The sequence below is a fragment of the Mastigoproctus giganteus genome, chromosome 12 (assembly GCF_048544385.1).
Source record: "Mastigoproctus giganteus isolate SK-2022 chromosome 12, ASM4854438v1, whole genome shotgun sequence".
Lineage (NCBI taxonomy): Eukaryota > Metazoa > Arthropoda > Arachnida > Uropygi > Thelyphonidae > Mastigoproctus > Mastigoproctus giganteus.
Genome location: NC_143586.1, coordinates 130,491,935 through 130,508,731, shown reverse-complemented (window position 1 = coordinate 130,508,731; position 16,797 = coordinate 130,491,935). Strand labels below are relative to the sequence as shown.

Here is a 16,797-nt window from a genome sequence, read left to right as displayed (position 1 = left end):
CTCAGGTGATTATTCTGAGCAAGAGGAACAATTCCATCAGCACTGAGCATGTTCAAACCATTCAAGGCTTTATACACCTCTATCAGATCACCTCACCGGTGCCTAGTCTCCAGACACTGTAATTTGCAAACCTTAAGCCTTTCTTTGTAAGAGCAACCCTGGTTCCATTCACTAATCTTGTTGCCCTTCTCTGTACTCGTTCCAGCAGCTCTACATCACTCTTGAAATGAGGCCTCCAGACCTGTATACAGTACTCAAGGTGTGGCCTGACCATTGCCTTATACAAGGGAATAATCACCTCATTATCCCTGCTAGAAAAATTCCTGTATATCATTGACAAGACACCATGAGCTACTCTTGCAGCCCGTCTGCACTGCTCAGAAAACTTCATATCTGCCTGCACAATTACCCCCAGGTCCTTTTCATTCTCTACCACTGTAAGTGTAGTACCACAGAGTTGATAAGTTGCTCTGGGATTACTGTTTCCCCGTGTGTAGTACTTTACATTTGTCAATGTTAAACTTCATTTACCACCTCTGAGCCCATCTGCCCAACCTTTCCAGATCCTGTTGCAGCAGCATAGCGTCAGTAGTGTCCTTAACAACCTTGCCAACCTCTGTATTGCCTGCAAACTTGGAAATTAAGCTTGATATACCATCATCAATATCATTTATAAATACAGAAAACAACAATGAACCCAACACTGAACCCTGAGGGACTCCTCTAATAACTTTATATGATAATGATGTCTAACTATATAACACTAATATAAACATAAACTTTTCATATCTATTTAAACTGAGCGTCCCTTTTCTAACACTGAACAAACAAGACTAAACTGATGTTAAGGTTGCATCTAGGAGGTGCCAAAGCAAATTATATCAATTAATCTCTAAAAATTCTGATCGTTTTTCTCAGCTTATTGTCATGGTTATTTCCCACCAGTTAATAAATAATGATTTTACAATACACAATTTGTAAAAGACTACAAATCCACACATACAATAATAAACTTATTGTATGGGTGAATATACAATAAGATTATAATTATTATAATATTTTAAGATTATAAAAAATAACTGAAGGTGCACATTTTTCCAGTAATATTTTTCAGATATATTATTAGATAGTATGAATCAGAGCTGTATTACTCAATATGTTCTACGTTGATAATAATATTAGTAAAATAATAAGAGGAGTTTACCTCAATATAGTATGGAGAACACTTCCGTATGATACCCTCCAGAAATTAAAACGGAAAAACCGAAAAAAATCGACAACTTACCGGTACATTAGAGTAAAATATAAATAATTAAATAACCAATTTAAAACAATTAAAAATCAAATTAATGCAATTAAAAGAATCTAACGAAAATATTCAAAACGATTTTCCTTCCTGAAGCTGACGATGCTTTTCAACCGTGTGTCGTGATCACAGGAATGAAAATATTTTAAATATTTAAATATTTTCCTTCTTGAAGCGTTGTCAGCTTCAGGAAGGAAAATTGTTTTGAATATTTTCGTTAGATTCTTTTAATTGCATTAATTTGATTTTTAATTGTTTTAAATTGATTTGAATTGTGTTAAATTGATTATTTAATTATTTATATTTTACTCTAATGTACCAGTAAGTTGTCGATTTTTTCGGTTTTTCCATTTTAATTTCTGGAGGGTATCATATGGAAGTGTTCTACGTACTATATTGAGGTAAACTCCTCTTATTATTTTACTAACAGATATATTATTATATATCATATATCTAAATAAATAAAGACAAACTTTGTTCACTTGTTTTTTTGGAGATTATTCTAACAACATAAGTAAATTTCTTTGTTTGTATTAAGTCACTAATGCTGGGGGGGGGAGGCTACAAAACATTTGGCATATAATTTCTTCCATATTACTATACACACAATACACAATACATACACAATATATACACACAACACATTTATGTGTACTGTTATTTAAAGATGATTATTGCTACGTTTATTATAATGCCTGTTAGCTCCTCTGCAATTAATTCTTAATAAGGATGATAAGAAAATAAATAAAAACTATTATTTAGAAATAAATGCAAACCTGTGGAAATGGCATCACAACCATGATCATATACCTCTTCAATTTGTGTATTTTGTACTTTAATAGCTTGCTTTCCATCTAGAGCATCTAATGTCTGGTAAAGAAACAATCCAACAGCACATAAGAAGAAAGTCCATGATGGTGCCTAAAATTGTAAAAAAGTAAACTGTTTTAGATGAATATTAATGAAATTAGACAGAGTCAAGTAAAAAAATTTGACATTACTTATAAATTTTTTAATACTTTATTTCATTACTTTTATGTCTTTCTATATTATTTAAATAAAATTTGAAAATTTATTTGAAAGGAATTGAATGATCTGAAAAGCTAAATGTTTCAAATATTAATTACAAAGAAACTATTGTACACAAGAAAACTGTCTGGAAAGTGAAAAAAACAGAAAATAAAAAAAAAAAAGCAAAGAATGTAATATATCTATTATATATTATAATTTTATTGTAGAATAAATTTATTATAGTGAAAAAGAGAATTCCTCCCCCAGGGTCACTTAGTATTAGTAGTGGCAAATAATGCAAAAAAGCAAGCAAGATTATTAATCCCACATTACCCGTGGGATTAATATAAAACAGTGGCATAATATTTCATCCTCTCTAATAGTTTGTCTAGTTCTCCCTTGAATTTATTCAGACTACCCACTTCCACAACACCAGACAGAAATAATTCCAACAATTAACTATCTGTTGGATGGAAGAAATTTCCACACATCCACCACTTTGTGAAAAACTGTTCTGAGCAGTTAGATGTTTTCACATCCAATGAAAAAAACCAAAATAATATATAATTAACAATGACAACAAAATCCATAAGCAAAAACTCAGTATGCAATCCTGCAGAAGCTTTAGCTAAAATTGTTATTGCTTTGCAATAACGCCCTTCACAAAAGAGTATGGGTTCATGGCAATAAAATATATTTCTGTGCAGTGGCAGTATATATAGCCAGTGGGAAAAGTTGCATGATGTTTTTATGAATGGACTTAGTACTGATTTAATCTTTCATTAAATGCATAATTCTGCATTAACAAAGGATTAATCATAAAAGAATTTCTAAATCCAAAGGAAATCATTTACTCATTGTTTATATTTTAAGTTCCAGTTTACCACTGATAACCTTCCACCTTAGGAGGAAAGTTATTAGTAATTTCATTGATAATGACTGCAGCTGTACAGAGTACCATATTTGGTCTGACTAATTAGCATTAGTCAGACCAAACAGTGAAAGAAATCAAGCTTAGTTTCCATCAGCTAAAAAAAAAAAACAAACTAAGACAATCACAATTTCTCCAATTTTAAAAGTAAACAATTTGATTCTGCCCTAAGCCATTTCATGTTTTCTACTTCCCTCCTCCCAAATATGAACTTCATAAGATATAATGTCTGATATTATTCATATTAGTAGTAGCAAATGAGAGAAAGCAAGCAAGCTTATACAATATCAGAAAAAAAAAAACCTTCTTATATATCACTTGTCCATCCCCCTATGTAATTAATAGTTTGTCCAGTTCTTCCTTGAATTTATTCACACTACTCACTTCCAATAACAGATGGAAGACTGTTCCAACAATCAACTACCCATTAGCTGAAGATATTCTTCCATGCATCTATCCTGCAACCATCCTGCCTCACAGGTGCCTAGTCTCTAGATGCTGCAATTTGCAGAACTGAAGCCTTTTTTGTTAAGAGCACCCTTCTGTTCCCCCTCACTCATTTCTCTTCTGAATTCATTCCAACAGATTTGCAACCTTCCTAAAACAAGACTTCCAGACCTGTATGAAGTATTCAAGATGTGGCCTAATGTTCTTGTTTATACTCCTGCACAACAACCAGGTCAGTAGAGTTTACAATAAATCAATCACATTTAGGAAACGGAAAGAGTTCCACCTAGGGAGAGGAGGGGAAGAAAAGTTATAGGAAAAGGGATCCCTAAAGTAGTGAAGGGGAGGACAAAAGAAGGGAATAATATGAGGTGGATGCAGGTGGAAACATCCACCCAGAGAGAAATGGGAATAGAGTGGGGAGGAGTGTACTGGGTGATTATGGGTAAAAACCACGAGGTTGCCAGATGTGCGCCAAGATCCCACATCAAGATGGAAGATGTCTGCAGCATTCCAGACACACGGAAAACTAACATCCTGGTTATGGAGATTTTTTTTTTTTTTTTTTTTATGAAACCCCCAAACACGAGAGGTATTAGAACCTATAATACTTAGTATCGTGCTTGGGTTGGAGGTTGAGAAGATGAAAAAAGATATTTATTGACATTAGACTTGAACTTCTGTAGACTGTAATTTTCAGGAAATACGTATAAAGGAAGGTTGTTCCAGAAAATGGCAGTTGAATGAATAAACGAGGAAGATGAAAAGTTGGTCAGTAAATGGATGTTGGCTGGTGGTGGCATGTGTTCAGACTGTTTTGAAAATTCAGAATAACAGTGCCCGTGGAAGTATCTGTAGAAAAGGCATGCAGCAGAAACAGTACGCCTATGAGACAGAGAGTGGAGAGACTCTGTTAGAGAGCAGTCATTAATTAACCTAACTGCCCTCTTCTGAATGGAATCTATGAGTCTGAGAGAGGTTTTGGGGACACCGCTCCAGATGTGGGAAAAATATTCCACGGTAGGGTGGATTCGTGATTTTTACAGAGTGAACAGCTGTTTGGAAGAAAAGTAACACCGAGAGTGAAAGAGAAAACCAAGTTTTTTAGATGCAGAGGAAGCAATATTTGTAATATGTTTGTGCCAAGAGAGAGAGAGAGAGAGAGAGAGATATTAGAAGTCATGGTAATCCCCAAAGAGATATATCATTTTGCCTAGAAATTGGAGTGTCACCAAAGATAAGCATAGGAGCAGAAGAATCAGGTGTCTCCGTAGCCAGGTGGGCAGGAGCAGCAGTGCGTAGCACACGTTTCTTGATTAGACCGGGGTTCGAGCCCGTAACCACCAAATACGGAGGATGCGGAAAGGTCGGAATGTCCACCGCATATCCCCGGAGCAATATGGCCTTAGTTACTAATGCTCCTAAAAGCCAAATAACAACAACAACCGAAGAATCCTTTTTGCGAGATATAAGACAAGACTGGGTTTTAGAAGGATTGAAATCAACTAAGTTTTCTTTGCCCCAATGGAGAATTACCTGAAGAACAGCATTTAAGGAATTGGTAGCGGATATTCGAGAAGTTGAAGCTGTTCAGCAGAGTGAGGTTTTTCAAACCGAAAAGTGGAATGCAATGTCCTATGATCGACAAAACTATAGATAGGATTTCCAGTCAGAAGAAGGTCATTAATATACAAGAGGAAAAGAGTGGGGTAAAGAAATGAACCTTGTGGGATACCAGCATTACTGGAGAGGTTAGAAGATAGAGCGCCATCTACCATCATCTCCAGTGGGCGATCAGAGAGAAAACTGGATAACCAATTACTAAAAACAATTGGCAAACCATAAGATGGAAGCTTGTTTAGAAGACCTTTATGCCAAACATGATCGGAAGCCTTTGAGTTGTCAAGAGCAACTACTTGTGTTTCATCGAACCTTTCCATTGAATTAGTCCATAAATGGGTAACATAAGCCAGAATATCACCAGTGGATTGACACTGACAGAATTCATACTGGCGATTGTTGATCAGATGGAAGGTTTCTATGTAGTTTAAGAGTTGGCGGTTAATTGATTTCTCCATTACTTTAGAAAGAGTAGAAGTAATTGCAATGGGACAATAATTGAATGGGAGGGATTTGTCACCCTTTTTAGGAACTGGCTGGATATGAGCAAATTTCCAAGCAGAAGGAAAAACACCTTTGGAATAAGAAAGTGAAAAAAGGCGGCAAAGAATAGGAGTAAGTTCAGGAGCACAGGTTTTGAGAACAAGTGGAGAAATACCATCGGGACCTGGAGCTTTCTTAGCATCAAGATTCGTCAAACTCCTTCTGACATCCTTTTGACGGAAGGCAGGAGGCATTGAATGGAGCATGTTGGGAATGGTGGGAGGTGTTTTACCAAGATCATTAATACGTGAGTTGGAAGAAAAATGGGATGCTAGCAGGTCAGCTTTATCCTTGGATGAAGTGACAACAGAACCATCTGGTTTGGACAGAGGTGGGAGCAGAGATGGGCAAAAGTTGCGGCAATAGCTTTGGCAAGAGACCAGAATGCTCGGCTACCATTAAGGCAAGAAGCAAGTTTTCTACTCTTAGCCTGTTCAAACTCTAGTTTGGACTGATTAATAACTGCTTTACAATTGTTGCAAGCTTTGGTGTAGGCAGAAAATGAAACTGAAGAATTGGAAACAAGCCAATTACAATATGCAATGTTCTTCTCTTGGATAGCCTTAGCACATTTATTGGAAAACCAAGGTTTAGATAAAGGACGAGATTTTGAAGTAGAGTGTGGAATAAAGGATTCCATTCATACAAGAATAATTTCACTGACTCGATCTGATCTGAGCAAACGTTGACATCAGAAGTTTTGAAACGGTAATCCGACCAAGGAAAAGAAGAAAAGAAATCTCGCAGGTCATCCTATTTTGCATTCTTGTATGCCAAACAATATGAGGTTGGGAATAGCCATGAGATAAAGGGCTGCACTGGAGAAGAGACAATCACCAAGTTGTGATCTGAGGTGCCTAACGGACCACTCACTTTGACCGAGTACTTAGAAGGGTTGTTTGTCAGAAAAAGATCAAGCGTGTTGGCTGTATGGTTAGGATTTTCTGGTATTCTTGTAGGTAAATGAACAATCTTTACAAGGTCATTAGAAATTGCAAAAGCTTCAGCATCTCGACCAGCTGGGTCAGTGTGACTCGAAAATGGAAGCCAGCTGGAGTTGTGAACATTAAAATCACCAAGGAAAATTACCTTGCTGTTAGGAAAGTTGGACTGGAGAAAGTCAAGTTGCAAAGAGAGGAAGTCAAAGAGCTCCAAGTGATTAGTGGAGTTGGGAGAACGGTAAAGACAAGAGATGAATTTGACACAATGAGGTGGAGAGATTTTAAGCCAGAGAAGATCGAAAAGAGGAGATTCCAAATTACAAAGTCTCTGACAGGGAATATCGGAATGGACATATACACAAGTACCACCTTTGAGGCAAAAGGAATCATACAGTGAATAATTTGGGCAACTGAGATGAGCAGTATTTGAATCAACTGATAACTGAGATTCTGTCAGAAAAAGTACATGGGGTTTGGCAGACTGCAAGTGGAAATGCATCGTTGAGATTAGAATTGAGACCACAAATATTTGTGAAATGAACTAGGAAGTGATTGGGAGGTTTAGATCTTTTTTGCAGATAAGCTTGCTCTATTAGTTTGACTAATCATGGTATATTCAGTAGGTAAGCGAAAGTGGGGGAGGGACATGCTGTATGAAGCAATGGAATTTTTGGATATGGCATACACATGGTAAGAATATACCCAGATCCTTGACATAACGTGGCCTCGACAATTCCCCTCGCATACAGTAGTAGAAGAGTAGACGCAGCAAGATTATACACTATCTGATCCGGAAGCCTCCTAAAGAGTTACCAATAGGTTCGGTCTGGTGTACTAACTAGTGGCCGGCCTGTGAACACCGTTTTAGAGCTGTATCCTCGAAATGTAAGGAAGATTGGATCTCGCCATGATGTTCATCATAACCTCAAAAGTCATCAGTCATACTGCATGATGGAAGAGATGGGGAAGGGTTGACCCGAACTAAGCTCTAGAGACTAAACATGGGTTCCACCACTTCAAGCCTCCAATAAGCAAAGTGGTGGTATTGCACCGGTTGATGGGAGTCATCTACCATCTAGTATTGTCTGGTAACACAGAGGGGTGGCATTCCTCCATGTGGTGTGGGCACCACACCTCGACCCCTGCTTATGTTGGTTCATACCTGGGTGGTCACCCACAGTGTACCTGTGCATGGAGGTTATACCCAAGATTACTAACAGTCCCACCATCATGAAGGTGAAAGCAGAGGAATTGACTGTCACAGACCATCCATACTTCGCTGAAATTGGGTTCACTTGACTTGAGTGTCACCCAAATATCAGTTCCATCAGCGTTTTAGACTCCCAGGTAGCAAGTACAGCTTGTTTGGTATATCTGAGGGAATGTCTGTGAAAACCTGAAAGACTAGATGCATGGCCAACAGGAGAGTTGTCATGCATCTGGTCATGGCCGTGGCTCCTGCCCATGGTTTGCAAAATATACTGCTGGACCCCTATCGTGGTAGATGTATACACAAAAATAGGGTTATGCAAGGCAGCATAATCAGGATTATGCTACCAGGATTATGCATGCCAGCATAATCCTGGTGGCTATTATAAGATTCACCCAAGGCTGATGTAAGAAGCTGATCTCCACTACTCCTTTCCCAGATAGTCAGTGGCACTTGCTATTCATACCAGTCAGGTGGGAGACACAGTGACCTGAAACATGTCTTTGATTAGTCCTTTATTTATACAGGGTTCCTCTAGATCTGACTTCCCTTGGGGTCCACACCTCTGAGGCAACAGCCATCAGTTTCATGCCTGTGAGTCCAGGCAGTTAACCTGCACTGTGACACCATCAGCATCCCACACCTAATGGTGTCAGAAATTCACGCCTTTAGGGTTGTGAAATCCTGTGTTTAGCCAGGATTGCTCTAGCAGCTGAGTTGTCCTGAATTCATCCCAGACCACACTGAGTGTCAGCATTGTTGGTGCACTGAGGCACCATCTAGGAGAGCTACCCTGAGATAATCCCATGCTGTAGTAGCATCAGCGTCCTACACCATTAGGTATTTGCAGTCAAACCAGGTAGTGTCAGATGTGGTGGTCAAATCTGTATGTTTAGACAGGAATGTATTAATTGGGTCCCCAGCAGAGTCCTGGACTCTTTGGGTCCTATTAATAGTCAATCAGCGTGTTGTGAACACCACCTATGCATATTCAGTCAGGGCTTTGTAGTAGTGCCCCTGTGTAACAAAGAGATGCTTTTGACCATTTTGCAGGTCGTGGATTTTAGAAATTAGACGACACCTGTGATCCTCATAGTCTGGGCAGTGATATATGTAACGTGCTCCCATGTTTCATTTTAGCTGCAGTTACAGATATGATCATCAGTAATTCCCAGGGAGGCCAGTTTATCCTTGAAGGATCCATGCCTTGTAAGGAAGAATGTCGCATAAACACCTGGGGAAAACCACGGTGGAGCTTTTGGGCTAGTAATTTTTGCCTCTGGTAAAAATCACCTAGTTATTTGGTATTTCTTTGTTACACAGGGGAACTACTACAAAGCCCTGATATGCTTTCTGTCTTTCTTGATATCTCTTTGGTATCAAGATATCAAGGATAGTTGTGATTGTACCTTTCTTATGAAGGTAGACCATACCACACCTAATCACTTTAAGATCCACTGGTAGGATGCCTGCCAGAACTTGTAAGACAGGAGTACCTACAGTACAACATGCCTTGGTGGTAAGGAGTAAAATGGTTTGCTGGATTGAATCCAGTTTATTAATGTTTTTTAGAATTTGCAGGTGTTTGGTGCAGGTACCAAACACTTGCACTATAACATATCACTGAAAGGAAGACTGCTTTGTAAATCAATGCTAGTGTTCTCTTTATCAGTCTCCAGTCTGTTCTGGTTATTCTGGCTATCATGTGGGCATAGTTTCTGACCTTTTTTTTTTTTTTTTTGCCAGATGCACTAAGTACGGATAGAAAGTTAGTTTAGTGTCAAGGATGACACCCAAATATTTTAGTTCAGTAACTATTGTATCATTTATCTTTATGCTGGGGCATCTTTGTAAGGAACCTTGCGGAAACATTGACTTAGCCTTTTCACTTGAAATACACAGTTCGTAGGTATGAGCCCAACACTGAAGCTTATTTAGGGTATAGTTTGCCTGTGTTTTCAGGCAAGCCCTGCTACTAAGACTGGGATGACATCATCTGCACAGGAAATGCTGTCTACTAGTCCTATGTCCATTGATAGAAATTTGTCAAGCATGATAGACCAGAAGAAGGGTCCAAGAATGGATCCCTGTGGACATCCTCTAATTAATACCAGGAGATTTCTCAGTACCTAGTCCTTACCATAATGACTATTATTTAGTCATTATGTACAGGTTTTGAGAGTGATTAGCATGGTATAGGAACCCTATGATGCTTGGTCACCATAGTTTGTCAAATGCTGAGCAGAATGTACAGCACTTCTTAGGTACGTCATTCCATCTTAAGTGCAAGACCCCACTTTAAATCCAAATCGCCTGTCAGATTCATGATTGTAATAATTAGCAAATCTTACTAGCAAGTCTCTTTCTAATAGTTTTCTCATGACTGGGAGGAGGGCAATAGGTCTATATGGCCTTGGTTCCATTGGAGGTTTTTCAGGACTCTTTAGTAGATGTTTTAGACTCACTAGCTTCCGGGTATTTGGAAATTGTCCCAATTGTCCCATGTTTAAATGTGTTCACGAGTGCAAGTATGTGATCAGGAAACTGTGTGGCAAACTTTCTCAGTGCACACACACCTCTATAAGGTTATGCCCTGGACATTTATTGTCTTTGAGGCACTACTACAAAGCCATTTGCAATTCCTCCTGTATGAAAGGTGGTTCTATCTGATCTGTGCTGTATGATGTGTTTTCTGTTAGGATCTGTTACTGGGATTCTGAGACAGGCTGGTTATTAGTTAGGAATAGTGTATCTAGAATATTATTTATAGATGTTTCTCAAGTGTGTTTGATTACCATCAGGGACAATGGTAGTATGTATAATTTTCCCTCTGGGTAGTTTACTGGTCACAATCCTATATACCACACCCCAAGGATCTGTATTTCGTGCAGTGGATACCAAATTTTTTCATGAAAGAGCTTTCTTCTTAACTTGGTATATTCATTTCTAAGGGCTTCTCTGCCTGTGGCCAGGAAGCACGGCACGGTGAAAGGTTTTTCAGGCCCTGTGGACCCTATTTCTCAGATCCTGCAATTCCTGGCGTGACTAAGGCACGTAGTTCCTTTTAGGTATTCTCTTTTTCATCGATGCATTACATGCATTTAGGGTGGCTTTTGTGATATTTTCAACCTGTTGATTTGGGGTTAAGTGGTTCAAGACTATCTGGTGTCACATCCCGATAGGTTACCTCTAAAGCCTCAGCAAACAGATTCCATTTGGCTTTTTGTGGCCTATCTATCTATGTCTATGTGGATGGGGAGTATCCACTTGATGCACCAGGAAAAAGGTGACAGCCATGTGGTCAGAGGTGGTTCATGCCTCACATACCTGCCATGGTAAACTTGTATGCAACCTAACGTCTGGGCAATGTAATATCAATAGTGGTTTCTGCCATTGATGATGGTGGGTAAATTGTTAGGCTGATTCAGCACAAAGAATGGTGAGGTAACTGTGTAATCCTCCAAGATTTGGCCATTGTCTATCCTCAATATGGCTGTACCACATAGCCTGTGTCCAAACTATTTTACCACCTGATAGAAGGTTAGTGGTAGACTGTACTGGACCTGGTCTGCATTACATAGAAATAACATGTATGGAGCCTAGCTGGAGATCATCATTCTTCTTTTTCTTGGTGATTCCTTTCTACTTTCTTTCTTTCTCTCTCTCTCTCTCTCAGGGTAACTCGGGAATTTTTTTTTTTTTTTTTTTTTTGGCTGGTGCAGCATAAGCCTCAGACTTCCTTGTACCATATGGCTGATAATAATAATAATAAAGTATTAGTAATCTGAGTGCATAATGCATAAGGAGTACAAAGCTGGGCCTTATGTCAGTTAAAGTGAGGGTTGAATTTCTCACTGTGATGGTAACCCATGAGGTAACTGTAGAGGATTCAACTACTCCAAGGGTTATAGGGTATCGCTGCACCTACCCATGTGAGTATATGGCTCTTGGAGTAGCATAACATCTATGCTTTCCTCTTCAGAAATGAGCCTGAGCTGGTCTGCCACAACTCAAGCCAACTTGCACTCAGTTGCAAGAATTTTAAAGCATGGCCTCCCCCCCATCTAGATTAGGGTGTCTAATCATAATCTGTTCTAGATTGCATATATTTCCTGGCTTTGATATAGTTACAGTTGGCACACTTCGGTTGAGGGTTCTTGTTGTGGCAATTATTATAATCATGCCCTATCATTTCACATTGACTGCATGTGCTTCGCTTTTGATTACATGTATGTGAAGTGGCCAAATTTTAGGCATCTGAAACACTTTGGTACAGGCACATGTTCTTTGAATCTGTGACTTCCCCATCCAACATAGATTCTATCCTGTTGCTTGAGCAGTCCCACACTCTTGGAGATAGTTCTACTACCCAATTTGCCGTATGGAATTGGGTAATAGACAGTAGTGGACAGAACTTGATTTTGTGTGTTATTTGGGAACAAATTCAGAAGACAGATTTTCCTAGGCCTCTTGTAAATTTCTTTCAATTACCTCACCTGTGAGGTCTTGTTTAGTCAGATTTTTCTTTAATCAAATATTATTATAGAGGGACCCTTTTTTCTTGGCATTTCTACCTTTATATGGCCCAGGTGAGCTTTACTGGCTGTCTCAATAATTATACCTGGGATCCTTGTTTTACGTATGCCTTTTATTTTTAGTGTTTTCATATCATTCTTCACGTTTTTAATTACAACCTTCTTGATTTTCTCACTAGAGGAATGAGTACCTTCATCCACAGGTCTGAGACGAGGTTAGGTGCCTTTGTGTCCTTTTGTTGGTTTAGCCTGGGCCTTATTGATAGGGGTCTTCAGTGCTTCTAAGAGCAGGGGTGCTGAGGCATTTCATTGTTTGTCTGCTCTTTTACCTCTTTACAGTATAATTTAGTTTGTAAAATTTCATTCGTTATATGTAGGTCCATACAAGTCTTTCTAGTCTGGTCCAGAAGTCCTCAATCTGTGTCCTGATTGCGACCATGATTCTGCTACTTTGGCTTGTCATATATTTCCCTAATTGGAGTTTTACTCAGACCACCGAGCCATAACCTTCAGCTAATGGCTCGGTGGTCTGAGGTCGTCCAGGAATCCTGAACACACCAACAGGATATCTGCCCAGTCATCTGGTGGTTTGCCAGGATGACATCAGCATTTACCTTCCAAAATTTCTATAATATGTATACATATTACAGAAAGTGGAGAGTTGGTTTGGCTGGTTGAGGATGGTGTAGCTGGAGTTTGTAAGAAACTCCTCTAAGCACTGGCTGTTCCTGGTACTACTATGATCAATTGTGCTTCTAAACCAGGCAAATCAGCGGCAGTTTACATCTGCACCTATAATTATCCTTTCATTGGGAAGAAGATAAAGCATGTTGAGGTAATTTACCGCTGGAAGGATGTCCTTCCCCAGCCTGAAGTAGAGGGAGACCACAAAAGAGGGATCTCAGAGGGCCAATGAGGTGGACACATACTGCTCAAGTAGTACAGAGATGAGTTTGGTTGCTATGATCTCTGGTTTTTTTTATGAGTACAGCTGCCCAAGGGGTGTCGTCAGATTGTATTATTTTATAGGTGAGGGGACAGGCCCATACTTGTTTTGCATGCATATAGGGCTCTTGGACGACGATGATGTTGGTGTTTTCCTCTATGGCCTTAACTCAAACCTGATCAACAACTGCTCTGGCACGCTGCTTACTGATTTGCATGAATTTAAGCTGTTGGATCCCTTTTATGGAGAGAACCCATAATCGGTTTTAGTTTGGAGGACACGCTTCGCCTTTAGATAAATAGAATATTTGTTGTTGCTGATGGAATCTGAATGGTTATCCGGCATTTTTTCCCCTTGCAATTTGCACAGATGGGTTCTGAGTTCTTGTTTGAGCAGGTGTTGTAATCATGCCCTCTTTGGACACAGTGCCCACAGGTTGTATCAGGCTGAGTGCAAGTGTGTGTTGTACGGCCAAATTTTTCAAAATTTTAAACTTTTAGGAAAGACCACATGTTTGTGGAAGCGATGGCTAACCCAGTTGATATAAATCTGGTCTTGTTAGTTGATGGTTTGCCAGGCTGGGGGGGAGGGGAAGCTCCACGACCCAGTTTACTGTTGTTCCAGATTTGGACTTGGTGTGATACTTGGGTCTGATTAGGTCCTCTGGGTCAGTGTCCAGGTGGGCTTTCTGGATGTTTCTGTGATAAATCTCCTGTGCTAGCTGAGTAGGGGTTAGTTCCTTGTCAGCGTTGAAGATGATTATCGATGGGCCTTTCCTTTTCGGATGTTCAGCAGTCAGGCCAAGCATTGGGATGGCTGGGTTATTTATTGTTTTAGCATAGGCATATGATGCAATAAAGCAAGCTTATACAGCATCAGCCAAAAAAAAATATATATATATATATATATCTTCTCATTTCACCCATCCACTCGCTCCAAATGTTTGTCTAGTTCTACCTTGAATCTATTTAAGCTATCAACTTCTACAATGACAGTTGGAAGTTTGTTCCAGCAATCAACCACCCGCTGGCTAAAGGCAAATTTCCACACATCTATCCTACAACTATCTTTCCTCAATTTGATTTATGCCCTCTCAGGCAATTATTTTGAGCAAGAGGAAGAATCTCATCAGATTGAGGTGTATAGGGCCTTGAATGGTTTGAGCATGCTCAAACCATTCAAGGCCCTATACACCTCAATCAGATCACCTCACAGGTACCTAGTCTCCAGACACTGTAATTTGCAAAACTTAAGCCTTTCTTCTTAACAGAAACCCTTTGTTCCATTCACTAATCTTGTTGCCCTTCTCTGTATTCATTCCACAGCTCTACATCCTTCTTAAAATAAGGCCTGACCATTGCCTTATACAAGGGGATAACCACATCCTTATCCCTGCTAGAATAGTTCCTGTATATCACTGAAAAGACACAATGAGCTATTCTTGCAGACCATCTGCACTGCTCAGAAAACTTCATATCTGAGTGCACAATTATTCCCAGGTCCTTTTCATTCTCTACTACCATCAACTTTGTACCACACAGTTGATATGTTACTCTGGGGTTACTGCTTCCCATATGTCATTTTACATTTGTCAGTGTTAAACTTCAATTGCCACCTCTCAGCCCATCTGCTCAACTTTTCTAGATCCTGTTGCAGTAGCGTTCTGTCATTTGTGTCATTAACAACCCTGCCAACCTTTGTATTGTCTGAAAACTTAGACATTAAGCCTGATATACCATCATCAGTAAATACAGAAAATAACAATGGACCCAACACTCTACCCTGGGGGACTCCACTAATAACATTAGCCCACAAAGAGCAGTGTTCATTGATTACTGCTCTAGCTTCTCCCACTCAACCATCCCTTTATCCATAGTAGCAATTTGCCTCCAATGCCACACTGCTGCAATTTGTTCAGCAGTCTTTTGTGTGCAACAGTATCAAAAGTCTTTCTAAGATCCAAATATATGATATAAAAATTATTCTTTGCATCTAGTTCCTTTGTGACCATATCATAGTATCCAATCAAATTGGTCAGACAAGACATTCCCCTTAACAAACCCATGCTGTGTACGAGCTATAGCTGAAGTCTTGTCTGGATGATCCTGCAGTGCTTCTTTAACCAGTGCCTCCCTGGAACAGAAGTTAAACTAAAATGTCTATAATTATTTGTGTCCCCCTTTTTCCTCCTTTGTGAATTGGGGTCACATTTGGACATCTCCAGTCCATGGGTACCTCCCCTGAGCCCAAGGATGCTCTCATAATTATGGCTAAGGGTTTGCTTACTTCCTTTGCTGCCTCCTTTAATATAACTGGATAGATCCCATCCAACCCAGGTGCCTTCCTTATGTTTATCTTCAACAATTTCTCCTTCACTTTGCTCTCAGTTATTACAAAATCATCTAGCTTACTGCCAGAGTTTAATACACCTCTGGCATTCCCCTCCCTGAATAACTCCTCATGTGTGAATGTAGATGCAAAATACTCATTTAGTTTGTTAGCTAACTGAGCAAGATCATCAACAGTTGAACCATCGATATCAAGTGGACCAAATCTGATTCATCTGTTTCCTTCTATAGTTTACATAATTAAAGAACTCTTTGCTGTTTTTCTTTGCATCTGTTGATTTCTTGTAATCTGCCTTTGCCTGCCTACACTCCTTTGTGACTTTGTTACAGACCAGCTTATATGTATCATAGGCTTCTGTGTCACCTGTTAATTTATATGTATCCCATACATTTTTCTTCTCTGCCACATATCTCATTAGTTGTCCACCTCTTGTCTAGTGTCCGTTTCAATGAAGACTTTGTTCTTTGTATTTCTAATTGACTTGATCCTAGTCTTGAGGTGTGTGGCCAGGTTTGCTATTACTTTGTTCTTCATCTCCTCAGTGGTCTTTATGCTTTCCTGTTCAGTGGGTTCTATGTTACTATGTTTGGTAGTTTTATTAGGGACTTCTTTCTTGGAGCTATATCTGTAGTGGTGGATGCTGGTTTCAATAGGTTGGAGGAGTTCTTCAGTGCTTGAGCATAAGAATATGGGCGGTGTACCATTTAATTTCCATTTTCTTCCAAGTAGGCATCTAACTTGGCTGTGGCTTTCTCGTTCTCCATATCTATGGTAATAAGGAGATACTCAATCCTGGACGAGATCTGAATTATATCTTTGTGCAATGCAGTAGTAATGTGGTTAGCATTTGCCATCAGGGACTCTAGTTTGCAGCAGAGGGCCAGGACCCTCCAATGGGGTTGGGTGAGGGATTGGAGAGCTCTCAATTGGAGCATTCTGCTGTTCCTGGGACTCTGTT

General features: G+C 39.4%; 1 protein-coding gene across 2 annotated transcripts in view; it reads right to left on the bottom strand.

The window, feature by feature from the left end:
• Positions 1-16,797, bottom strand: part of LOC150077428 (choline/ethanolaminephosphotransferase 1-like) — a 188,617-nt gene that overhangs the window by 95,266 nt on the left and 76,554 nt on the right. For both annotated transcript variants that reach the window (XM_090386011.1, XM_090386010.1), the window contains exon 4: positions 2,083-2,227. In XM_090386011.1, coding sequence (XP_090242137.1) covers positions 2,083-2,227 — 145 coding nt within the window. The remainder of the gene's footprint in view (positions 1-2,082; positions 2,228-16,797) is intronic.